Raw genomic sequence first — 26843 nt, 5'->3', positions numbered from 1 at the left:
TTTCCCACCCTTGGTTCTCCCTGATTAGCAAACACGATCTGCTTTTTAACTTAAGAGTTAATGTGTCAAGGGCCAATTGACTTGTTTCCAGAAGTGTGTGAACTTCGTACAGAAAATTCTAGGCCATTAATCTTTTCTTTATTAAAACTCAAATGCATTGGCTGATCTGAAATTGCTTGGAGGAATAATTTTAATCCATATACTGGCTTTAGAGCTACATTAGGTCTTACTCTTGCATTTGTATAGTTTAGCTTATTTTTTCCTTGCCTCGTCAATTCTGCTGAAAACTGTCTCATTGCTTGCCAAGTTCTAAGACTGAATAGTTTGTACTCCAGTATCCCCAAATTTATAGTGATATGGAAATACTCATAGCTTTGAGATTGCCAGAAGAATTCTTCTGTCCCTTGATGCATTTGTATCTTGTAATCATTCAGCCTGTAACTTTGCTTTGACAGAGTAGCTGAACTTCAGTCTCATATATCACTTCTCCTTGAATTGGCTCTAGTGTCATAATTAAACAACTAATTTGGTCCTGGCATAGAGTCAGCAGGTGATCTAGGCAGCAATAATCCCCTGTCAAAAGCCAGGCTTCCTTAATAAGATTAGTCTTATATGTTTTGAGCTGGAGATACATAAAAAAAAATAAAAATAAAACTGTTCTGCTTGGTAGGATATTGATATCTGGCAGTACCGGTTGCAGGAAATCTTACCTGGAAGGAGCGTAATAGAAACTGCATGGGCAGATCTGAAAAGGTTAGAGAGGCTCTTAAGTGTGTATCTGAGTGCCTCTCAAATGCTAAGATTAGACCGTTCACAACAGTAAACTGATGGTTTTGGAGTCTGCCTTTGTTTCCTTAGAAATCAGAAAAGGATTAGAAGTGTCTCCGGAGACTGATCTGCAAACAAGTTATGTGGCGTATCTTTGGTGTGAGTAAGCCTGTTCAGTAATGCTGATCTTGGAAAGGGGTTGTTATCTTCCAATGAAGAGGTTACTATTGATCATTCTCGGTGCAAAAGTTCACGACGCTGCATGAATTGTGTGTGCCTACTGACAGATGTAGGAGGAGGGAGCTCTGAAACAGGGAGCAATTTGGAAAGCTTCAGGGTTTGCTGTCTGACTCACAGCACAAAGTGTATCAACGTTGTATCAACAGGCTATTTTTTACGGATTAGTGAATTTGTGATTAAGCTGCTTGAATTGAATATCTTGGATGTGTTTCCAGGAGATGCATCACAGAGCTGTCTTGTCTGAGACCAGCTGGATTCTGGTAATTCTAGGCGCTCTCATGTTTTGCAACCTGTGGGTTTGGTGAAGGCTGAGCAGATTCTTGTGAAGAGCCTGTGGGCATGGTGGCATGATGTAGAGAATGCTGGTGTTTCCTCCTGCTAGTGAAGAGGCTGTTTGGGTCCCGTGTCCCTGCAGAAATGACTTTAACTGAATTCCTTGCCCATCTGCACTGCAGTGGCCTATGCGTTCTTTAAGCAGATCGGCTGAGCTCTGGCAGCAATCTTGTCAGAACTTGCCTCTACCTGCTGAGTGGCCAAATAAATGACCATAAGTAAGATTAAGGCTTATTAGCATTGAATTATTAACATATGTTGTATTGTACCAGATAGAGAAGACTTCCCCTCTTTACAGTAGCCTTGCACTAGGTTGGCTTTAACACTACTTTCCTTCAGATAACATCTTCAGTGTTTTTAGAGAGGGAGCCTTTGAATCCAGGTAGCTGACTCTAATGAAATCCTTCTGCGTATGTTGCTTTAACCTCTCGAGTGGCAAGTTGTCTAATCAAGAAATGATTAAGATAATATATTTAAACCCTTTTAGAGAAGGGCAGTATTGGGTACAGTTTGTATCTGTGACTCTCCATGAAGATCCTGAAGCTAAACAGATTCTGACATCATTAGGGGAAAATGCTTCTGACCTGTGAGCGTGCTTGGTTGTTCTGAGAAGTGTCTTTTTGAAGTACGTGTGGCAATAAACTGAAGTTTGTTCATGTGCTTTTCCTAGCTTTTCTGTGAAGAGGCATTTTTGTCTTGAATGCTGTGCAGGGATTTAGAGAGCAGTAGTCTCCCTGGGTTGTTCTAACTGCTCAGTAATAAGCTTATTGCCACAATGCAGCAACAGTTTGAGTGGCAATGGCTCAGTGCTGGGCTGCAGGCAGCTTCTGTGGCTGGTGAGGTCATTACAGGCTAGAACTGTAACGCTGCACGCAAGCCACGGCTTTACTCAAATTACTTATTCCCACTTGTGCCCTTGGTGGTAATTGCGGACTGGAGTGGTTAAATAAAATGAATGCGTTTTAACACAGTTAATTTTTGAGAGCTTGCCTAGTAGAGAGCTGGCTAGTGTCTTACATAGAAGCTGTTTTTGTTGGATCCCAAGCTGCAACACTAACAGATCATATGAATGGGACACTTCTCTAGTCATCTCAAATGTCGCTATCTGTAACATGTATAAGAGTAGGTTGAAAAAGGGACAATGAGATCCTTTAAGAAAGGTAGCTTGTAAATCTTTTGTGAAACTTAAGTTGCTCAATTTTTCAACAATAAGAAACTTTCTCAATCTTCAGGTGATCTTTTATTAGCCTGATTTCCTATGGAAACAAAGCTTACATTTAACTTGCTCATTTCTTTATTTCTGACTTTTGAACCTGCTTGGAATTTGGACTGTGCAGAGGTGTCGCATCCTACAAGGATCAGTTTCTAAAGCCCAAGACAAGTGGTCAGCTAAAGATCTTATCAATAATGTCTTTGCTGATGGGAAGGGAACACAACTACCATTAAGTTAAAACGTCACCCTGTGAGTAAAACTCTTTCAAAGCAAACCCTGCTTCAGTCTCCTGTGAAACTTGCTACTATTTCATATTAGTCTTCAAAGATGATTTTCTTCCTTATGACTTTAAATATATTTCCCGTTTTCTTAAGGCATATGCCATCTTGTTTTAAATGCTAAGATGTGCTTGCTTGTCTTGTGCAGCCTTGAGTCCATTTTTTTAAATGATGTTGCAGTGCCAAAGTGATACAGAGGGATCCAGTCTTCATTTTCAGTGTCAAAGGAAAATGAAGATTTAGACTTCTTTATGAAGATTTAGACAATTCCTTTATGAAGGAATAAGACTCAAAATCATGTGATGTTTCGCTTCTCAAATGACTTCACAGAACATAAGTAGCAGCTTGCACAACAGAAGATGAATGATTCAAGAAGATGATGAGTTATGTGTTCTCTGGTGTCTGCCTTGTGACACAGCTTAAGTTTATGGTGTGATGCAACACAGCAGAATGAGTTGTTTTGGGGTGGGTTTTCTTCTACAGGGGACTCTTCTAGAAAAGAAGCAACAAGCTTACAGGTGGTTTTACTTTGTTTTATGAGACACATATACTAAAGACACGGAGATCTTGATTTTAAAGCATTTTAAAATATGCTGTGTTTCTAGTCTAGTCTGTGCATACACACCAGTGTGTGGGTGAATAAAGTGATAGGAGGGACACTGCATACAATTTAGCAATTACAGCGTCAGCAGGTCAGAGTCTAGCCTTGTTTCCTGTACAACCATTAAAGCTGTACATTAGCTATCTGTAAAACTACATCCATCTTCAAGGCCTTGTAAGTCAAAAAGGGAGTTTTATTTCCGAAGTGGGCTGCTCCTGGGTAGTTATAATAACTGAGGCTTCAAATGCAAGATCTGACAGGAAATGTATAGTCAAAGCAGTGGCTATTTATTTTCAGCTTGGCTTACAAAGGAAATAGTGCAGTCCATTAAGTCTCATGTGTCCTGTCCTCTTTGGTGGTCTTGGACAGCTTCAAGCAAACTTGATAGTCTTGAAGACTGGCAGCTGGATAAGAAACACAAATTCTTACCTTTCTACAGGAAAAAGATAGTTGTGTTTTGAGCTCAAAAGCTCTGTCTTGTCTGCTTTCTAGCAGATAAGCACAAGGTGGTTCTTAGCGTAGTAGTAATGGGGGGAGGGGGCTATGAATACAATTGTGGAGTGGTGCAGTGAGGAAGTAGAGTCACTGAGATGATATGAAGGGTATGCAGTTCTGCTGCTTGTGGAACAACTTGATTTTTTTTTTTTTTTTTTTTTAATTTACTGGGGGGAGAGGGAGGGAATCCGTTTGAGACCAGCAAAGCGCACGAGCTGAGTGGGACAAGGGACTCTCCAGTGGTATCTTACACTCTTCTCTCAAATTGTTTTCCAAACTGCTGCTGTTTGGCAAGTGTAACAGCATGAGCTTAAATGCTGAGGTAATTTTTTTGTTTTGGAGGTGAGATGCTTAGCAACCAGGAATTCTATTTTTGTAAAAATGGATCTTTGTATGCAGCCAAAAATTCATGGTGTTAAGAAGTTTCCTTGTTGTTGTTGCATTACAAGGCTGCTAAGTAATAGGCTGTTGTTGCTGGTCTGTTTGTAAGTCTATAGCTTGTGGAGCAGTTTTTATAAACAAAAACTGATCTTCCTGCTTGATTGGAGTATGGGGTTTAGAATAAATGCTGACAACTGAGCATAGCTTCATTGAAGATAAAGTTTCTTGTTTCATTTAACTCTTCTCCAGTGTTGGAATTGGAGTTATCTCTGAAGCAGGTCTATCTAAACTTCATACAACTGGTTGCTCATAAGAGCACCTTCAGACTAGTGTGCATCACAGAAGCACTTGTTTTATTAAAACAACACACTGTGCATTTTGTGTGCATGGGCTGCACACATACAAGGAGTACAAGACAAGGAGGTTGCATTATGAACTGTGATATTGCTATAAATCTGTTTTCTCATCCCACAGCAGCACAACGTTGCCACCTCTACTGCAAATCTGTTAGCTCATGCTTCACTGGAAATGTTCCTAGAGAATCAGTTCAGTATCCTCTTTTTCTAGGAGTGGTAGTGTCATCTTAGCTACTGAACATGCAAGTTGTAATGCTAGCAATGTGTTACTGTGTAAGGTACTATTGTAGCTATAATTGCCAAAGGACATGCACAAGGCAAGGTATGTTGCTATCTTTTTACCCTGACTAGTGAAAGGGAGGTGGATATTGCTGCTTTAATCTTGCTTTTCCTTCATGTGCAAGACTCTCTGCGTTAAGTAACTTTATCTTCTGTGTTGTAGTTCTTATTGGAGAAGTGAAACACCAGCTGGCTTGCCAGCACTCTACAACCATTGCAGACAAACCTTGTCTTAAAACTCAACTAGTCTGAAAAGTCTGATTTGTGTATGTTGCTTCCTCTTGATGCAACAGAGGCATCTCAGATGTGTATAGTTCCTTATGCAAAAGAAAGGTGATATTTGAGGCTTTACATATTAGCCGATGGTTTTAGTAATGATAAAAGTCAGATGATGTTCATGGCATGGTTAGACCTGACTGTTTGCTTAAGTGATGAAACATATTGAGGAATACAGTCAGACTGATACCTAGCACTTCTGGGGGATGAAAGGAGTGGGAGTAGCCAGGTTTGAACAGAGGATAACCTTCCAACTTGCAATTTAGCCTGTCTTCAGAGCTGGTTACGGTAACAAATAGTTGTGACTTGACTGCCTTGTCTATTGGCAATGTAGAGACCTCCAGACAACCTAATCTTATGCCTAGTTCACTGTGTGTAAGATAAAGCTGTGATAAAAGATCAGTACACTTGGATATGACCTTCTAAGGGTTGTTCCATTTGCTGCTTCAAGGCTGAATATGTTTAGGGACCTTGGGAAGATTTGCAGAGTTGCTGATGGAAAATAAAGCTTTTGAAAATCCAGCATGTTATCAGCTGTTGACTGCCTTATAGTGCTGTGATCTTAAATGGCTGTTTAAAATACTTGGTCATAGCTTATGAATTTCCTGCAGCTTTGTTTTGAACTTGCTGGGACCTTATTAGAAGTCAGAAGCACTAATGAAAAAGTCAGTGACTCAGCTACTGTATGTTGTGCTTTCTGTGTTTTCAGACATGCAGCTTGTATCACTGAAAATGCAAATGTTAAATATTTGCTTTCCTTCCTTAGGCCGGGTTGATGTTGACCATGTGATAACAAGGAAAATGCAGCTAATAGCAGAAGCTGAGGTAAATATACTCTAATGCTTGCTTACGGGGAGGAGTGGGATAATTGACCCCGAATGTCTTTTGGAGAGTCACTAGTCCTGAAACACAAATATCGCTATTCAGTCATAGCTTGAGTGCAGTGGTTTTTATACAGCCCTCTTTCTATCTTCCTTCTCTCTTCTGACTTTGCACAAGAGAGGTGGTATTATCAAATGCAGTTCTGTCTTAGTTGACGCCAATAGGTTGAAGTCCAAAGATAAGAATGAACTTTGAGGCGTGTAAATAAAGTGGAACTTCCCTCACCACTAACTTTTGGCAGTGTGATTATCAGCTAGCCTACTTGTATATTTAGTCTTCAGAATGCTCTGTGTCCTGCTATCCACTGAACAAAGGCTAGCATGTAACCTGTATCCCACAGCTTCTGTTGCCCTGGCTATGGAAATGACCTTCCTGAGCCTTGGTCCCACTCTTTTTGTCAGTGAGCAATATGCCCAAAGAAAATAGCACTGTGTATTTGTAACATCATTACATTTGTGTGAGCTGCCATTGTCTTAGCTTATGTTAAGGTGATTTATGCCCAAATTAAATGAAGTTAGCTAACAATGAACTGCACCCTCCTTGTTAACCATTGTTTTGTAGCACGCATGTTCTTCAGGCCAAATTGTCCTGTACTCTTGCTTAATTTTATTGCAGAGAATTCCATGGTAAAGATGAAGTAATCTTATTGTGCCACCCTTATGTGAATATTGGGAGTGGATGCTTACAGGACAGAGAAATATCTTGCACCTTTCAGATGTTTTCCTGTTTAAAAGTCTTTTTTTCACCTCTATAGGCAGTGTGTAATTTATAATAGGTATAAGTAAAGTATATTTAAATGTCTTCTGCAAAGAGTGTACTGCTTTTTGTGCTGAAACTCCTGAAATTCAGCACGTTAGAGGGATAGTCAGCTCTGAATTTTATTTCGTGTGTTGTCTTCTCTGAATGAGGAGGACATGATAGAGCAAGCCTCTCATCTTTTCTCTGCGGATAAAACAGTCACTGCAAATCACTAAGTTGGCAACAGATGCCTGCATGAGAAAGCTTTGGCTGTTAAGGACATATAGCTTTAAGTTCTATGTTCCAGGGAGCACTAGCTGGTTGCAAGGGGACAAATTGATCTTTGATTTCTTTCTTCAGAAATGCCTCTTGTTTCTAAATATTTTTTTCTGGCCTCCAGCTTTGAGACACGCTAGTTTGTAGACAAGGTGATTTCTTGTCTGCAAAGAGGATTGAAGAAAACCAGCAGTGGCACTTTAATTACTGAAGCTTCTCCCAAAACACGGAGAGCTCAGGTTTTAACCCCTGAGTTAAGCAGCTTGCAAATTTGTTTAACATCCCTCAAAGCTACAACAATAGCTGTAAAGCTAAGTAAAAACCTCCATCTACTGCAAAATTCCTGAGAATTCTGGAGTGCCTGGCCCTTTTGTTGTGTGAACTACTGAACAAAGGCTTGGATTGCAGTTTACCTTCCAGGTGACAGGTATCTGAGGTCTAGAAAGATGCTTCACTCAGAAAAGTGCTGGTCACTGGCAACTCTGACTGATTTAAATGGGATTTGTAGGTGCTAGGTGCTATTCATGCATAGGATGCCTTCATGCATCTGTAGTCCAGTCTGAAAATCTAGTCCTTTGTTCATCCTAAACTGAGTTAAGAGTGGTGTGTTCTGTCACTTGGTCAGGGCTGGATGTTGTCATGTTTCAGTGACTGAAACTACTAAATCTGTTCAAATGAGTAAAATGCTGGGGAACTTTTGCAACTTTTTAAGTAAGCTACAGGGTTACTTCCCTCAACTCTCTCTGACTTCTCATCAGTTATTGGCCAGCTTCTGGCTGGCATAGCATTCTTTTCACACTAGTCTCCCTTTTTGCTTTTGTAATGATCTGATTCTTTTGTTTAAAACTTAATGGTGACAGCTGAGTGGATCTGCCCAGTTTCTTGTCTGAGACTTCAGGCATACTTTAGGAAACTCTTGGTTAAGTGCTTTCCATTGCGGAAGCTACGACAAGGCCATCTGTGCATCCGTGCCCTGTCATAGTGAAGGCTGGTGGGAGGTGTGTTCTCTTTAAGTTTCTTTTTTTTTTTGGTGACTGGGTAGAATGCACTTGGCTTATTGAGTGCTAACATTACTCTGGCAGTTGCTCAAGTAGATTGCCCTTTGAATCGCAGTAGTAATAGTTGATAATATAGCACGATATGTTGTGCAGTTTTGTGATACAGAATTACAATTACTGTAGGGTCTATGCTCTGGTTGTATTTTATTTAATCTAATGAGAACTCATGTCTTGCTCTCCCAATCCAAACACATGCATATGTTGATATTAGCCCTGGACGGTTGTATTAGAAGGAGGCAGTCTCAGCAGAGTGCCAACTAAAGGGAAGAGGTAGTTTAAGGAAATAATTTCTGTTAAACTCTTGCTGAGAAGAGATTAGGCTGAAAAAAAGGGGAGAGACTTTAAAAAAAAAAAAAAAAAGACGGAGTTTTGGTAGGGATGAATCGTGCTTTGTTTGGCATGGAAATTTGAGTGCCTCAAGAGGAGCAGGAATTTCTATCTGACTTTCTTGGTAGGGATATGTGCATGCAAGCTGTAAAAGCAGGCTGTGCCAGAGAGCACTGGTGTCTTCTGTTACAGGTTGTAGTTCCAAAGTACTCAATGTTTTGGGTTTTTTTTCCTCCTGTTTTTAAAGGAACAAGTCCACATCTCTTGCAGAGACAATCCTCTTCTCTGCCTCCCAGAAAAGCAATATTTAAGAGTAGCCAGCTCCTAAGAGCTTCTGTTTCATTAAGCACTGGTGAAGCTTGTTTATTCTGTACTGACAGCTGCCAAATAGGGGAAAAATGTTTTTATTAAGTTAAATATTAATCTGCTCCTTCTACTGCAGCTTCTGTTTCAAGAGATCTCTCTGGATCTGACCATTATGAAACAGGAGGAATGTAGAGTTCTGATGCATCTTGACTTCAGGGTCTTCTGGTTTTATGTGGTCTCACTTCAGATTGTCTTGTATTTCCTGCCAGAGAGTTAGACTTGCTTACTTGGCTGTTGTTGCATTAGAGAGTAGCATTTTGTAAGAATACATCATCTATTAATATATTATGTTAGCCTACAAGTTTTGATTTTAGAGAGGGCGTTTTAGCTTAGTTTTTTGGGTGATCTACTGTATAAAATCAATCCAAGTGTGATTTATGCTGGAAAATGATGGATATATCATGGATGACAAGTGTCCATCAGTGGAAATAGACTCCTTAAAACATAGCTGTGGAAAGAGGTTTGTGTAAGGGGCAGACATATCACTGCTGCAGCTTAGACCTAACAGATCCTGTTTCAGTTATCTGGCTTTTCCTTCTTTTCTTAGACCTTGTGCCTGTTCCTTTTTAGCAAAAACAATGCTGTTCCAGCTTTCTTTAGCGTAATAGTTAGGCACTGAAACGTAAACACCTACTGACAAATGAGCTCAAGTGTCACACATGCCTTTTTGAGGAACCATAATTTTTGTGCACAACTTCCAGGCTTTCTTTCCCTCCTTGAAAATGGATTTCTTGGTTTTGTTACTTTTCAGCTGTAAAGATTAGAAAGGAGGTAGCAGTCACCCTGAAGGTGATCAGGGAAACATATATGTTTCTTAAGCAGCTGATCAGTAGGAAGACTAGATGAAATAATATGTAGTTAACATGTAGGAAGACTTGGACCTTGAATTTGGAGGCAAACTTGAAAAATCCCAGGCAAAAGGATGGTCAGACAAATGTTGCTAGTAGACACTTGCATAAGAAAGCAAAACGCGATATGCAATTAGATTTGAAGTAATTTCTTGAAACTTGCCTATCTCCTGTGCTGAAGATGATGGCTATCTGGCAGAGTGTTCTCAAAAGGTTTATGGTTCAGGAGCTCAGGGGACAGCTTCCAGCCATGCTTCATCACTAGGCCCAAGTATTGGGAAACCTTTTGGTGTCTGAGGACTTGATGTTAAGGAACTAAATTCTCATAAGTCTTATAAATCACTGTCTTCTGAAGTGCCAGAGATCTAAGGATCTTTAGGTTCCCAAAGTTCTCACTGAAATACAATGAATGTATGTTCTCGTTTTCTTTCCTTGAGGGAATTCATTTTGCCTGCCTTTTTCTAGTCATAAGAATAACATGCCACTCTGCAAATCTCAGGATCCTCTCTGCATATAAAGAGTAAGAGAATTTGCACCACAACAAAAAGCTATCCAGAGCTCAGTGTAGCGCTTTCTGCAGAAATAAGTAACTTTGAACATTTAATCATTAATTCTTCTCTAAATGCATCTGGTTTTAAAAACTCTGCCTGGGGTGTGGGAGATCAGGTCTTTGAAAGCTCATGTTATGAGACTAAATAGCAGATTCAACTATGTTGCAGACAGGAAAATACAGAAATGAATTACATGTGCTAGTCTTCAGGCAAGACAAAAGGGATATGAAAACATCTTGGCATTTTACAATCTGCCTTTTGAAGATGAATTATAGTCCTTGTCTGGATGACTTATTGATGAGGGGGATGCTCATAAATGGTTTTTCATGCACCCTTAGAAGTCAAGGTCTCTAGTAAACCAGATGCTTCAGAAGTTGCCTTTGTCTAATAAAATGAGAGAAGAAAAATATGAATAGGCTAAAATGGTGCAACTTTGTCACAACTGGCTGTGACAGAACCTATATAAAGCTGTCTGAAGAAAAGGGAGCGTATGAAATTCAACTGGGATATTTGATCCCCTGAATTCTTGAACTTCAGTCTTGCTGCCTACCAGTTTTCTCTCTCACTGCTCAGTCTTAATGCTTAGCAATGGTACCCTGTTTTGTTGCTTTAGTGGAAATTTTCCATGCATTCTGTAATTTCAGTGGTATGTGAAAGTTTTAATCCAGTGGTAGCAGTGGAAGGTTAAATTTGGTCCTTCTTCCTGTACTCACATCATTGAGATTGCTTCTGTGTTAATGCATGAGAACATCGATGATGATTGCTTAGCCACAAGCATGGAAAGGTCCATTTTTCCCTCAGTAACACTAGATGGGCTAAAAAGTAAATCTTGTGGTACTTGTTTGGTATGCTAAGGTTGTAACTCTGGTTAAAATTGAGAAAAATTTTCTGGGGCTCATGTGTTAAGTTTAGCTCGACCTTTTTGACACCATAAAATATGTGAAATACCTGCCACTCCAGACATATATATGAAGAGCAGTATGTTTACTTTGCTCCTCTGTGTTGCATCTGATAGAGAAGATAAACATTACTCAAAGTCCTCTGGCCTGAGGTGTGTGAACAGGCCAAGATAAGTCCCTGATCTTGTCCAAGTTGGCTCCAACTGTTGGCAGATGATACAGGAATGTTTTCTTGATGCCTTGCTCTGCCCTGCTCCAGGATAAAAAGGAATATAAATATTTTGTGAAAATGTATCCAGAAGAGTTAAACAATTTTCTGCTCCTTTTTTACTCTATGAGCAATTGAAGCCAGCTTTCATGAAGGAAGTGGACAGTCACTTCACGGAGTTTGTGAACAGTTTGGTGGCAAAATCAGCACTCCTGGATTCCTCATCTTCAGCCTCCCTGTTCCCAGCTTCCTGCTCAGAGAAGGAACTGCACAAAGCCAAGTAAGTCAGTTTTAAGCTGTCCCTATAACAAGGTTATGTTTCCTGGAAGCCTTATTTCCTTTCTTGTGTCAAATGTTCTCCTCTTTGTTTGCAGGACCTTGAGGGCCCCTCCAGAACATGGGAAGATCTTTACTGCCAGAAGGTCCCTCTTGGAGTGAGTAACTTAACTTCACGTTTTCCATTAAATTCACTGAAAATACCCTTGATAGTGAACTAACTAGCCTTTGCTTTGAGGTACTCTCCCCACCACCACCTGTGGTCTTATGTTCAAATCCCTGTGGGCTAATCCATTTAAGCTTCTCTGTTTCTTTCTAAAACATCTCTACTACAGCTTGCAGGCTTCCTGACTATAAACCTTAATTATAGTCGTCTCAGTACCACAAAGATAATGGCTAATTATCCTTTGTCTCAGGATAAACCAGGGAAATGTCTGTGTAGACTGACACCCAAATTGTGCGTTAACTTGAGTCTTTTGAATGGGGATGGCAGTGATGTCATCTTACCTTACTGTGAAACACTTTGAAAGCTAACATGCTGGAGGTGTGGTGTGCTATGCGAATGGCCTGATAGCATTTGAATCTCTCCCATAGTGAGCTGTTTGAAGTGAGTCACATCAGGACAATCTACCACATGTTCATCGCTCTTCTCATTGTCTTCATCCTCAGCACACTTTTAGTAGACTTCATTGATGAAGGAAGGTAAGAATACTTTGGAAAGACAGGGACCAAGGCTGGGAAATGCTCACTTCCAAAGTACCAGAGGTACATGAAACTCAGAATGGTGCAGAAAGAAGGGGGAATCCTGCCTTGGGATGTTGTTGGAAGGGGGGTTTTCGACTTGACATACTTAAAATATATGCTAGAATTCCTGTTAAGGGCATATGATCATTTCAAATCAGATAGCTAGATGTTAGGAATATCTTACAGATTGGTGTATTCCATGAGAATTATGGCCAGCACAGTTCAGCCTAACACGCTTACTTCATCACAAGGCTGGCAAAAGGAAGGGGTCATTATTGAATGTGGACTGCTCTAGTTGAATATATTTAATGAAACAGTAGCTTTCAGCTGCTTGTGTTGCTTGAAGGAGGACTGTGTTTAAATACTTCAGCAGTCCTTCCTCTGTTTAAAAATGACAGTTCTGGAACACTGTACTTGTGCTTCAATAAAAATAGAACTTCTTTTTCCTGGGGAAAAAATCTCAAGGATATTGGTTAAGATTGTGCTTTGCAGGTAGCCAGTTCTGAACAAGATTGTGAAAGACTGCTTTCCTCACACTCGCTAGTTGCTTTAAATAGTATCTTTTTGGCAAGCTGTATCCCATGTACACAAGTAGGATTACATGTTTATCTTGCTGATTAGCTGATCCTCAGTGTACAAAACTAGAGTTGTATCTTGATTATTATTGTTCCTCTTGTCTAGGTATAAGAACAAGCTCGTGCACTATTGAATATTGTTTAGCTGATCCTCACTTAATAGTGTATGGACATTGGGGGAGAACAGGTATTTACCTCTAAAATCAACTAATAGGGCTGGATTCTCTGATTACTTTAGGAAAAAAAGGAAAGAAAAAAAAAAAATATCATTGCTGTGTTCGCAGCTAGATCTGATAGTTTGGATCCAGTTTGCAATTGAGCCTCCGCATGAGAACAAATAAATTGTGTTGGTGTACTCTGTACTACCCTCTTCTCTGACCTTGTCTTAGGAGAGCTGCTTTTGCGTAGGAGTAAGCTCTGGTGACTTTGATAGCCAGTAAGGTTGAACATCCTTTTGTTTATGTCCTTATGTTTTAAGCTTGATTAATAAAGTACCTGGTGCACACCATGTGGACATATTTGAACTGACCGTCTGATGACCCTAAGCCTTTTGGGTGACTTCTAAATTGAATCCATGTGGAATGCCTACAGTTTTCACAAAGCAGAATTAAATTAGGTTTGAGTGCTAGATGTTAAAATACCTCATGCCTACAGAGGTGGGGAAAAAGCCTCTTTAGGTGTTAAACTCCTGGGAAGAACTGATTCTAAATGTAATAGTGATGATGTCTTTGGAGTGTTCCCCAAAAGCTCTTTTGGACACTGGTTCAGCAGTGGATCGTTTTGTCACGTGCTTGTTCTTAACCGGGATGAGCTTGAGCGTACTCTTAAAGCACATGCTGATCTTAAAGATGCGCTTAAGCCCTATGGGATTTGAAGGTAAGCTGTGTCTGACAGAATTGATGGCATGAGTCCTTCATCTCTTATTTTCTGATGTGCTTGTGGGTGGCCACTTAAATCTGCCACAGAGAGCCCGCTGTTCCTGAGCTGAAAATTGCCACAGTCACTTCTATCTAGACTGTCAAACAATTATGATCTGGAACCTTTGCCTTTTGTAGCCACTTAGTAGAGTAGAAATATTTCTAATGAAACAGTGGACACTGAACATTGTCTCTTTCCTTGTGCCTTCTAGGCTGGTCCTAGGATTTGATCTCTTGGTCTTTGTTTTTGGAAAGTTCCCAGTCGTCTTCTGTACTTGGCTGTGCATGTTCTGTGCCACAGTTATTGTTCCATACAACCTTTTTGTCTGGTGGGCCCAAGGCTACTGCAGTTCCTCCCATCGTGTAGTCCGCTCTCTTTTCTATGGGATGTTGTTCACACTCTTCCAAACAGCTGGGCTTGGATTTGGACCAACCTATATTGCTGTATCGTATGCCCTGCCTCCAGCTTCCCGTTTTATTGTAATACTGGAACAGGTAGGTCCCTACCCAGTATCTTTGGATATGTTGAATCTTGTTTTCAAAATGGAAGGGGTCCTTTTTCGTAAGGAGTCAAGTGTTGCTTTTATACATTAAATTAAGCTAGGGCTGTGGATGAGTTTGTCTTTGACTTCAAGACAGACTTACAGGCAGCAAGTCTAATGAGACGAAGTAGGTGGTAAACTTCATCTTGACCTGGAAACCACTTGGGTTTTTTACCCTGTATTTAAGATTTTACTGTGGGTTTTTTCTGAACATACTTCAAGGCTGAAATTCTATTTATTTCTAGTTGTCTTTTGGATGCTAAATGCTTAAAACCAATTTTAAGAACCTGTTGTACCATAGTTCACAAGGAGGCTGTAACATCCCTCTTTAAAAAAAAAAAAAAAAAAAAAAAGGCAAGTACATAGTCAACAAGTGGTTCCTGTTTCCCTTTCTGTTCCCAAGAAGCAACTGTCTGTCTTGTAGTCAGAACTTTATTGAAAGTGAAATTTTCTTTTTTGGGAGAAGGAGAAGAAGAGTGCAAGAGTGTGGAGGACTGGTTAGACCATCAGGTTAAAACAAGGATGTTCAGAGATGAGAGCGTAGGCTTAGAGAATTAACTTTGGACTAGTCCTTCTTTTGGTCCTTCAGTGTTAAAACAAACAAAAAGCCATGCTTTGTAGCTGTGGACTATTTATATGGGGCACCACCATAAGGTGGAATAATCCAGTGTAGTGGTAATTGCTGTAGAACACATCTCACTTCCAGGAGTCGGTTTCAAGACTTTGAAACATACTGGCCTATTGAAATGGATAGGGTTTTTTTCCTTCAATTTTAAATTAATGTTAATTGGTTAGTGACTTGCTGGTGTTATTCAGAGTCCTTGTGTATGATGTGGTCCTGTGAGTGTAGATGAGATGTGTTTTGACTCTCTTGAGCCATGATTGTTTTACTGTAGGTTTCACCTTGCAGTGTTTTAATTTCATGTCAGTTAAACAGGCTTGTGGGCAGAGGAAGCAGCCCTTTCCTTGTGAAAGGGGTAGTAAATTGGAGAGAAACCAGGATGTTGAAGGTGTTACCTTAAAATGCTTGATCCAGTCTTTATTGGGAAGTTGGGAAAGTGAGAGTATTAAACTGATATTCTCTTTGTCTTACAGGTTCGTCTTGTCATGAAGGCTCATTCATTCATCCGGGAGAATGTACCCAGAGTCCTAGCCTCTGTAAAGGACAAGTCCAGTGAGTAACTTGCCCTGCTTTTTTTTGACAGCAGTGCATAACCAGCTCTTGTTTTCCCTCCACTGCTTTGAGCTGCCCTCATCAATTGGAGAGGTAGGATTTGAATGGGTGGCTTTGGATGGGGAGGTCACGAGGCTCTAGGCTGGCCTTTTGCATCATAATTTTAGCCTGAACCTTTTCATTTGGTATTAGGCAACAAGCTAGACTGTTGTTCAGGTCTAAGTCTTTCTTCAACAGGACTCCTTATTTCTGCTTTTAGGAGCAAGAGGTATTTAGGGGCTGCCTGCACACCTCCAGTTCAGTGCTCTAGTTGAAATGACAGCAACTGTAGAAGCACAGAAGCTCTTCCAGCAAGGCATGCTAGAGCTGAACATAAACCCACATGCTGATACAGGTGTTACAGCTTCATCTTCCCTAGGAGGAAAGGAAATGTGATATCAAGGTGTTAGCACTGCGCTACCTGTTAGTCACTTGTTAACTGTGCTTCATGGCAGGGCAATTCCATCCGATAGGTCTAGTTTGTTGTATTCTCTGCAAATCCCATACCTTTAGTTCCAGACTGAGGGTTTTTTTGAGGTGATAAGAGTTCTATGTTGTGAAAGGGTACTGGGGAAACCGAACTGTTGGTAAGAAAAAAAACTGCAGTGTCTTTTTTTTTTTATTTCCCCCTCTTCCAGGCACAGTACCTATTCCCAGAATTTCTCAATACCTGTACTTCCTCTTTGCTCCCACCCTCATCTACAGAGACAACTATCCCAGGTAATGTGAGCAACACCAATAGAACATTAAAGTAGTCTAAAAACTGAAGCCAACATTAAGCATCCCTGGATGTGATCTATTCAATTTATGAGTTAAAGCTTTCATAAAGATGTAGTTAACTCACTAACCTGGCAAGGGCAGGACTTGGTCACAAAAACTCACTCTAATGCTAATAGTATTTTGACTTTACCCTTCTGGTTTTATTTCTTTGGGAAGTGCACTTGAAGTGAAACAAATTAAGAACTTGCTACTGAATATTTCATGATACACAGTTCCTACAGTAGGCTTGTGTGTTGTTTTACATGGTGCTGATAAGCAGCCCTCTCTTGAGTTTGAAGAGAGAGGCTGAAGCCTTTAAAACTGGGAACTCCCAAACTTTTCTGTACTTTGCTGGGTTGCACTTCGACAGTGTCGAGTCAGCAGTCTTTTACGTTGACTATCGGGCAGATCACCACCTCCTACGTAATTGCATAATGCTGCCTTCCAGATACTTTTCCATTTATGGAATTGCCATAGTTGTCCTGCTGTATTTGAAAGTGAAGCACCAGCAATTTGGGCAGACATCTTTTGGATGCCAGGAGATTAAGAACTCTGGGATTCAAAAAACAGATTTTTTTTTTGGAGTATAGTTCAGTAAAGTGAGTAATGGAAGGGAGGTGTTTGCTGCTTTGGGGTCCTATTTAGATATGATATCATGCGTTCTTTTTCCTAGGAATCCCATGATAAGATGGGGCTATGTGGCTACCAAGTTTGCACAGGTGAGTAGTGCAGCTTTCCAAAGAATGCACTTTCAGATATTGTCTAAACTGTATTGCTAAACAGTTCTCCCTTTGGCATTAAATCACTGTTTACTTGGTGTGGGCTTAACAGAAAAGAATACTTTTCAGTGACTAAAAAAAGTAACAGTGATCTTGCTGCACTAATGGTTGTGTCAAAGAAAAAAAAAAAATCCTTGCTTAAACAAACCTTTAGACTCTATTCCATACAAACAAAAGCTGTATGTGTGTGTGGGGAGCGCAATATCTATGCTCTGGCGCTCTTTCTTTACAGTGATGCTATATTGTACTGCACTGGCACAGCTACCTGTCAGCAGATGTTCAGACCAATTTTGAAATAATGAGGCCTGGAGTCCAAATCTTCAGTGCTTATTTGAGCTTAAGGTTGACCTGATTTTCACATTTCTGGACGTGAGCTTCAATAGCTTCTTATGGATGTGTTTCCAAGTAATGGCTTTGTGAGGAACAGCATGCATTCATGTTTTAAAAAGCAAAACAATTTAAAAAAAAAAAAAAAAGGAAAAACAAAGCATGAAAAAGATGTTGACTGCTTGCTCTTTCACAAAAGAGTGACAAAGCGCACACCTGGCTTACAGCAGTCAGAGTATTTAAAGCAGTCGCTTGCATTTTGACCTCAACTTCCAGAACATGGGTTCATGAGCCAGAGAAGGGCTGAGGTGGTTTGGCCTGTAAACATCCCCTTTGGGCTAAAAGTAAGCTTTAATATTAGATTTAACTACAGTAAATATTTTTCAATTATTTCTGCCCTCGTCTTGGACCTAGATCACAGGATACTTTCCCCACTTACTTTGGCATTGGCACAGATCTTTTATGTCCTAACTTCTGAGCTGATGTAACTAGGACAAACTTTTGCAGCTGCTGTAGTAGAAAAGACAAGTTGATTTTGCTCCTGGCTGTCAACATGGTACAGAGATGGCTGTGGCTTACTTTCTGCCTGGACCCTTAGGGAAGTTTATTAGCAGCAACGTAAAATAAATTATTTTGACTTGTGTTGGCAGCTGCTGTTACTCTTCTAGAGCTGTTAAGGGGTGGTGTGTTAATTGTGCATTTCTCTTATGGAGTCCAGCTTTTGTTTTTGTTCCAGGTGCTTGGTTCACTTTTCTATGCCTACTACATCTTTGTGAGACTCTGCATTCCTCAGTTTCCCAATGGTAGTCAAGAAACCTTCAATCTTCGAGGGCTGGTCCTCTGCATCTTCAACTCCATTCTGCCAGGTAAGACCCAGATTCATGAGTGACTATGGAAGAGGCAGAAGGGAGGGGAAATGCTTCATATGAGATGTATTTGTGATAGGCAAGGATCAGCAAAGGAGGTCTTGTGGGCAGACTTCAGCATTATGGTGTTAAACTTTAGAGTCAGCAACACAAAATAAAAGCTTGGGTTTGAATTTAACTGTCTTCTAAGTCAAGTTCTAGGCTCTGTGGCAACCTTGCTATTGCCTGCTGAGTAAACATGGCCTAGTGTGGAGAGAAGCTAAAATGCTTTTACTCTTTTGTATAGGTAGCACAAAGCTTATCTGTGTCAGTGGCTGTAAAAACAGTCTTGACTGCATTACATGTTCTTGCTTATAGCTGAGAGAAAACACTACAAAACTGGTCTGAATCTACCTTGTTTCTAGGTGTACTGATTCTCTTCCTGGTTTTCTTTGCATTCCTTCACTGTTGGCTTAATGCATTTGCTGAGATGCTGCGCTTTGCGGATAGGATGTTCTACAAGGTAAGCAGCAGGAGTTATAGTTTATAAAAGCAAGGGTTATAAAGCTTCTAAAATACATTTTCCTAATGAAAAGGAAAGAAGAGGAAACTGAAGATTGTTTTACCAAACAAAACATCCACAGGTTTTTGCTTGCTTATGCTGTTAGGGCTCAAGTTTGTTGTTGTGCTGTAGAACAGATCTGACTTCTACTTGGCAGTCTGAATTGTTTTTAAGGTAATATACCCTGTGCACAAACAGAACCAGCCACCAGACCTACCCAATAGCTCTGTTAGCACTCTTTCTAATCTTTTATCATCTCAGCCACTGCAGTTTGGGATAAAACCAAACTTAATACACAGAGTAGAACGGTGAAAGTGCAATGGAATGCATTATTTCACGGTGCAACTTATATTAGCTTGGTATTATTCTGATCAATATTTTTCAACTTGATATCTCAGAAAAGACCTGTAGAATGTTTTATGCCTAATTAGATTTATACTCTTTCAACTGTGCTTTCAGGACTGGTGGAACTCCACTTCCTATGCAAACTACTACCGAACCTGGAATGTGGTAGTACATGACTGGCTCTATTACTATGCCTACAGGGACTTCCTTTGGGTGAGTAACAAGCAGATGTATTCTTTTTGTTAATTAAACATTTAACCACCGAGCAAGACAGTACATTTGTCAAGATGCAGCATCACTGTCCATTGAGAAGCACAAAAATGCCTTGCCTCAGCTGTTGTGGGTAGCCACTGTGCTTTTTAGAGATCCGTTGCTCATTTCCAAGTCCTTACTCTGTAAAATGTAGGCCTGAGATGTAGGAGTGTAAGGATTGACTCAACAGTCTGAACTCATGTTGTACTATTTTGATGAGCTATGGTAGATGCTTCATGAGTGGGCTCAACCTGAGTGCTTATGCAGGAGACTGGAAGTATGCCTAAAGAAAAACACCTAAAATCCAAGGTACTCTGTGAAGCACTTAGCATTTCATGTATGCCTCTTGGCTGGAGCAGGCACTTAGTTCAGGTAAAAAAACCAACCAAAACCAATGTTGAAACAATGAAACTAAAAACATAGCAGAGCAGCTTATAATACTTGGTATTCTTCTCTCTTCCAGTTTTTTGGTAAGAAGTTCAAAGCAGCAGCTATGCTATCTGTCTTCACAGTATCAGCTGCTGTGCACGAATATGTTCTGAGCATCTGCTTTGGCTACTGCTATCCAGTTCTCTTTTGCCTGTTTACATGCTTTGGAAGTAAGTTCCCAGGAGACAGTATATGAGTGGGTTGTGGGTTTTGTGAATTGTGGTTTTTTTGTTTGGGTTTTTTTTTTTTTTTTTAAACAAGAATGCTTTGCTCTTCTGATGCCAGTTATCCTTTGGGCACTAACACACGGAACTGTTTCTTGTCCAAGAGTTGCAATTGTGGGTCCAAACTTTGTGAATGGATTTTTGCAGCCAAGTAGCTTAATAGATATATGTATACATACAGTGGGTTCGCAAGCTTGGGACTTAGATGAGCAAGGTATGGATGGGGAGGAAGAGAGAGAGGCTGCTGTTCATGTAACACTGTACATATTAAAATAGCACTGCTTCCTGTTTGCCAAGCCTTAGTTGAATTGCTGCATGTCAGCAGGCTGGAAGTCTTCCTCTTTAAAGTCATAGCGTAAGACAAGTATTACTTTGCTACTGCAGTGAGGAAGAGAGACTGTTCAGAAGTTAAAGCTCTTGCATTTTATTTTCGGTTTTGGGTTCAAACAAGTTACAGGGCTCTAATAAACTCTAGGCCACCTCTGCCAGCATGTTTTGGTCACCAGCGTAACACACAGTATTGATCCCCAGAGGCTTATAGCTGGGCCAGCTTGTTGGCAAACTTATTGGAAGTAAATGTCAGAATCATCTCATAGTATTTGCTCTACTGCCAGGCATACCCAGATTTTCTTGCACTATACTGACCTCACAGAGCAGCCTTGTTGCTCCAGAGATGAAGTGAAGGGAGCGAAAGATCCCGTGAAATCAGTTGGTCTTTGATTCTTTAATCCTGAGTTTGTTTCTGAACGATGTTTCTCGTTTCACCTCTTTCCAGTGGTCTTCAACTTCATCCTTAATGACCGTCGGAAAGGGCCCATCTGGAATGTGATCATGTGGACATCCCTCTTCCTGGGCCAAGGTGTCATCATTTGCCTCTACAGCCAGGAGTGGTATGCCCGCCAGTACTGCCCTATGGAAAATGTGAGTGACTGGCCTTTCCTGTGAGATAACTGACCATGCGAGTGACTTGTCCTTTCTTGCTGTGGAGACAGGGCAGAAGTTAAATGGCAAGAGCCTTTCTGGCAGTGTGCTGTATCGGTTCATTAGGAGTTTAGTCTAGAAACTGTAGACAATCTAGGAAAGCTTTTTCTAATGAAAGTGCTTTCATTAGTGCTCTTTCTATGCTGATAGTATTTCACTACTTGAAACTGAGAGTGTTTTTCCCACATTTCTGAGGACATAAGCCACTACTTGAGAGTACGCTAGGCCATTCAAGCCCTGTGAATGGAAGTGAAGCACTGGGCCAATGAGGTCAGGAGAAACTTTTCTAGGAGGTCCACAAAAACAGCCTGTTGTGCCTCTTCCAGGCTAGAGTGGGTGGCAGTGAGAATTGGTTGCCTATAAATGGTCAGTTTGGGGTTTTGTTGGTGTTATGTTCTCTGACTTACAACTCATTTTCTTGGTACCAGATTCTGTTCTACATAAAACTTCTTGCTGTCCTAACTGATTTCAGTTTTAACCAAAGGTATCCTCAGGCAAACTCTTATTTTAAGTTTGATTCTCCTCAGTTAAGAGTGTGCCATCCTAAATGACTGGCTTCTTGATGCAATATGCTACTAGACTCAGCATTTACCTGATGTATCAGAACTGCGGTTAAGGTGGGTGGCAGGCAAACAGCTAGTGGCTGTAGCTGCACTTCCACAGGCTGTTTAGTGAGGATAAGAATAGGGTTGCAGGATGTGAAAATGTGGTTTGATCTTTTCTGTTGGGGAAGTTTGACTTCAGCAGACCACATGACAGCTGGTGCTGTTTGCCTGTGACTAACTTACTGCCTCTCCATGTTTTGCAGCCCACATTCCTGGACTACTTAAAACCACGCTCATGGTCATGTCATATGAAGATGTAAAAATGGTATGCTCTGGCTGTGTCATTGCAGAAAATCAGAGTTGTCCTCCAAGTATTTGGACCAATGACCTAACTCACTACAGACTTTTTCTAAGGGAAGTTGTGCCTCCTGATTATTGGGGAGAAACTATAATTTTTTTTAAACATCACTGAGGCAAACCAGTTGACCTGGATTGCAACAGGCTTCATAGACAGCATCTACTATGTGCTGTCCCACTTTGAGCCATTTCCATGCCAGTAAAACATTGAGCTGAAGATGGAGTCTACTGGAATCCTACTCATCCAGGGGTCCCCCCAAGTTGCTGCTCTTCTGGACAATAGATAGTCTAGTCAGATTTGCTAGTAGCTCGTTGTTGGCGTCCGTCCATCTTCCTTAGCCATCCCTTTGCAATTTTTTTTTCTCCTTTTTGGTAATGGGGTGTCTACAAAACTTCTATTCTTTGTGATCCTGTCTGCTGCTGTGATGCAGACAAGTGGCAGAGCAACAGAGTATTTGCCTCCTTGCTCTGAAGATAGCCAAAGTATTCCTGGGTGGCTTTGAACTCTATTCTATGTATGTTGGCTGCCTACAGATTTAAAATAGGCAGAGGAAGGGGGGATTGTCAGTTTACTTGTGGCTGCATTGGAGAATCAGGGCACAGCATGTGCAGTCTTTATATGACTTTTTACACTGAAAATTTGTTTTCTCTGTATTCATTTAGTTCCCAACTGACTTACAGCATTTTTGTTCTCTGAAGGCCCTTGTGACTTGAGGACTAGTTTTTCTTCTAGCTCTTCCTTTCCAGATAATCAATTCTCTTAATATAATTAACTCATAAAAGAGCTTTTGCTTTTATTTGGCAGGTGCTTTAAGGTATACAAGTTGTTAAGACTTTCCTCAGTGTGAAAGATTTGAAATACTGTGACCCAAGTGTAAGAAAATGCAGTCAACTTTACAGGTACATAGCACATTCTCATCTGAAATGGCTACGTCCAGTTCAATATGCCCGCACATCTTGGTGCCTCTCACCAACGTGTGTTGTAGCAGCTTCTAACAGTGTTGGTGGGAAATGAGGGTTGACCCAGTGGCTGGAGTTAGAGCTGCTTTTTCATCTGCCTGCATCTGCTCTTATGCCAGCGGGGACTTCAGGTGAAGACCAGTTTCCTAGGTATTGCCCTCTTCCTTCTGAAGAGGTAGGACATCCTCCCATACACACTGATAAAGGGAGAAGCATTGTGTGAATTTGGCATTTCAGTATCTATTAATTAGGCAGGGTCCCTTCAGTTTCCTTGTTCTGTCAGATGCTAAGCACAAAAGGGAACTTATATAGTATTTGGGTATGCATCTCCCCAGTTTTACTGGAACTGCAGCTCCCATTATTGGAGAGGGAGGGTCATGATGGAGGTACCTTAACTTTGGTCACAGGGATTTCTGAATTACTCAAATGTTCTTTATTGGCACTTCTTGGTAACAGCTTTTCCTTACTGACCTACAGCCTAGGTATTGAATACCAGCAGTACTAGGACTGTTGATAGACTTGTCTCCCAATCCACTTATGACTATCTTTTGGGCTTCTATTTTTACTAACCTGAGTCAAAAGTAATTTCATGAAAGCTAGGCGATACTTAAACTCTTCCGGGTTTTCAGCTTCCTGAAAGAAGGAATCCTGCTCTTCAGAAAAGACATTGTGTCAGGTCGAACTTGCCAAATACAGTGTTTGCATATGTGGCTCTCCTCTGAAAATATCTCCTACTAGAAATTGTTTGTTGAAACAGTTGGGTTAATTTCAGAGGAAAGCGTTCATGTATATACTCAGACTTAGCAGTATTGGTATATAAAATCCTGAGAATGAAGTGGATTACTTTATCCTCATTTAGTTTGATTAATCTTAAATCTTTCACTGTACCTTTTGTGGGAGGAAGGGACAGAAATGCTGGAGCAACTAAGCTTCCTTTTTGGAAAAACAAACAAACAGAAAACAAACAAAAAATCCCACCCTTTGGCCAAACTGCTTTGTCAGCTCCTTAGTATAGGATGAAACTCAGTCTGGTACTACTTAGTTGTGGTGCTCAAAACACTTATGCACACTTATGTATGAGTTGTAATTGCACTCACATAGGGTGTGATGGATTAGGGACTCGATTTGTCTTGATGCCTGTGTCAGGTCTTGCTACTCTTGTCAGTGTTCTCAAAAGGAGATCAAATCATGGTACTTTGTGCCAAGTTTTGGTGTTTCCCTTGCAGCTGGCGCTGTCATATTCCTAATAAAGAATATCAGCATTTACTGTGTCAGCGTCCTCAGTGCTTGAAGCCTGAGGGCTTGAGCATCTGGCAAGCAAAAGGCAACCAGAAAGGGATGCTCAGCTGTTGCAACTAGTCTTAGTTTTTGACAGGTTGAGGTTTTTAGCCTTGCAGATCAAGGCATCTGGCAACCATGCTGTCAGGGCGTTAACAATTGGGATTACTTTCAATTTCATGGTTTGGTTGTTTTTTTTTTTTAAATTGCCTTTGAATGTGGGCTTATTTTCGTATTTCTCAAGAGTATTGGAGGGCAAATACTAAGTCTTTTGCACATTGCTTGTTTAATTAGAGTCAGTTATACCATGTTAGAGGTTTTTTTTAGGCTGTGAGTGCCAGAGCTAGCAGTATGGTGTTCTGGACAATAATGAGGATGCTGAGGTTCACAACCTGCCCTTTACAAGATCTTAATATATACTGTTTTCTGTGGTTCTTTTCCAACACAAGAATTGTGCAGCTTGCTTCCATGGTAACTCCCTCAGTTCCAAGGTGGGAAGCCTCCACCTTTTGAGTGGCAACCTGTCCAGCTGCAGCTCCTTGCTCAATAACATCACAAAAATAAATATTAGTATGGTGAAATGTATCCTGGTTTTCGTGCAGGTGACAGTTTGTTCTCAGGAAGGCTGAACCTGTGCAGAGTCTTCATGCCTAGTATGTCCTTTCTGTTGGGGTATTTAGCTTCTGGCCTTCGGAGCTGAAGCAGTGCTGCCTCTGAGCTGCTAACTGTATGCTATCCTGTGACAGCTGTCTAAGGCATGTGCTGCGTGCTGTGGTGGGAGGGGGGCGGGAAATCCTGATGTATTTTTTTAATATGAAATAGCATGGATTATGCGAATCGGGCCACTCGCTAAAGGAAAACTGAACTGTTTGAGCTTGCACCTTCTGAATGTAGATGGGCTGGAAGGACAGTGGTCCAGCGTAAGTGTGAGCAAGCCCACACGCTCTGTGGCATCGGGGTGATGAACCGGCTCCCTGCAGTACCTCTGAGCCAGCCGAGTTCAGCCTCGTCTCTTCTCCCTGTGCCTGCAGCTGGGGCGAGAAGCCATCACTGCCCCTCCGCCATGGCAGGGGAGAGGTGCACAAGCAGAGGGTGGCCCAGCAGCCGCCGCACGCTGCTGCCTGCCCCGGCACCAGTGGTTCCCTGTATGCAACCTGTACCGTGTTCTGTCACGCGAAAGACCTGTTTATAATCTACTGTATTACAGCAGTTGAAATATATTTTGCTATTAGGGGAGCAAAAAAAAAATTGCCTTGGCCTGTTTCTTTCTTCTCTAAGGCTCGTGATTTGGGGGGGGGGGGGGGGTGTAGGAGGGCATAGGGGAGTGGGGCTGGGGCAGGGTAGGGTATGTGGGGTTGCTCTCCTGGGAAGGTGGCTGCTGTGGGGAGAAGGTGTGGGTCGGAGCCTTGTGGGGCTGGGGAGGGAGGGCATCTTCTAGAACATAGGGAGAGCCCTGTGTTTCCGTGGTGATGGAGCCAGGGAGGGAGGAGCGGGCTGGCAGGTACGGGGAGGGGGGGCCCTCTGCTGCTCCCCATACCGGGACGGGGGAGCTGGCCTACCTTGGGAGTCTGGGGCCTGCAAGCCTGTGGGTGTGATGTGGCCTCAGGCTGCCTGCACCCACAGCTCTGGGGAGTCCCTGGCACAGCCGCCTCCCAGCCCTCCTGGATGGGGCTGCAAGTCTCCCCCTTTTCAGGGGCAAGGAGGGGAGAGGGATGGAGACAGCTCTGCCGTGGCAGACCCAGGCCTGGCGGTACCAGGCAACACTGCTGGAGGGTAGGGAGGAAATCGCCTTGGCTGGGTGTGTAGGAAGAAACTTTTTACACAAGCCCTTCTTGAGGTCTTAAAAAGAAGCAGACAATGTCAGAGCTAAATACCAGCTGAGAAGGATTGTTGGGGTTTTATAAGCCACATATTGGCCATCACATCTCTGCGAGAGGAAAGGACGTCCTTGGAAGTGCTGGAGAGGAGCCTGGGGAAGGAGTTGATAGCTCTTGGAACAGACCAGAGTTTCTAACCTCTCCCCGTTTAATGCATATTAAATAGGAGCAACTGCCAAATGTATATCATGTTGGTGATTTCTGCCTTTATTTGGGGCCTGAAAAGGATTTGTGTGCCAAGGACTTAATGTGATATTTTCCAGCTGTGTAGCAGATGCTCTAAAGTCTTTTCAGTGTCCTTAAACTGTAGCTGCTACAGAACAGTGCCATTAATCTTCCCATCCTTTTTGGTAGGAATATCATGTGCTGCCAGACCTGTTAAAGGGGAAAAAAAAGTTCCCTTCTGTCAGAAGTTTTTAGCATATTTTTGTATTTTCCTTCCAAGAAACCATTTACACAGCAAGACAAGAAACTGCCTGGCAAGATTACTCTTAGATTATACCTACACCCACAAACACGTATCTTAAGGCAAAGAAATGTAGTTAACCTAATTAGAAACCGCAGTACACAAGGATACAGCTGCTGAGGAGGCCAAAAAGTTTTAATACCAAGAGCACTTTATAAAGAACAATATATATTGGCAAGGCTCATGGCGGGGGGGGGGGGAAGGCTTCAGCTGAGAA

General features: G+C 41.5%; 1 protein-coding gene across 6 annotated transcripts in view; it reads left to right on the top strand.

Annotated features, from left to right (window-relative positions):
• Positions 1-25546, top strand: part of SOAT1 (sterol O-acyltransferase 1) — a 31364-nt gene extending 5818 nt beyond the window's left edge. For all 6 annotated transcript variants that reach the window (XM_030033104.2, XM_030033100.2, XM_030033102.2 and 3 more), the window contains exons 3-16: positions 5987-6045; positions 11505-11653; positions 11748-11807; positions 12244-12351; positions 14098-14380; positions 15523-15601; positions 16279-16360; positions 17073-17118; positions 18242-18371; positions 18776-18873; positions 19372-19470; positions 19973-20108; positions 20938-21083; positions 21952-25546. In XM_030033104.2, coding sequence (XP_029888964.1) covers positions 5987-6045; positions 11505-11653; positions 11748-11807; positions 12244-12351; positions 14098-14380; positions 15523-15601; positions 16279-16360; positions 17073-17118; positions 18242-18371; positions 18776-18873; positions 19372-19470; positions 19973-20108; positions 20938-21083; positions 21952-22008 — 1532 coding nt within the window. In that variant the 3' untranslated portion in view covers positions 22009-25546. The remainder of the gene's footprint in view (positions 1-5986; positions 6046-11504; positions 11654-11747; positions 11808-12243; positions 12352-14097; positions 14381-15522; positions 15602-16278; positions 16361-17072; positions 17119-18241; positions 18372-18775; positions 18874-19371; positions 19471-19972; positions 20109-20937; positions 21084-21951) is intronic.
• Positions 25547-26843: the final 1297 nt, after the last annotated feature.

The sequence above is a fragment of the Aquila chrysaetos genome, chromosome 12 (assembly GCF_900496995.4).
Source record: "Aquila chrysaetos chrysaetos chromosome 12, bAquChr1.4, whole genome shotgun sequence".
Taxonomy (NCBI): domain Eukaryota; kingdom Metazoa; phylum Chordata; class Aves; order Accipitriformes; family Accipitridae; genus Aquila; species Aquila chrysaetos.
The sequence above is the reverse complement of the archived record's forward strand: the minus strand, read 5'-3'. Positions and strand labels throughout refer to the sequence as shown.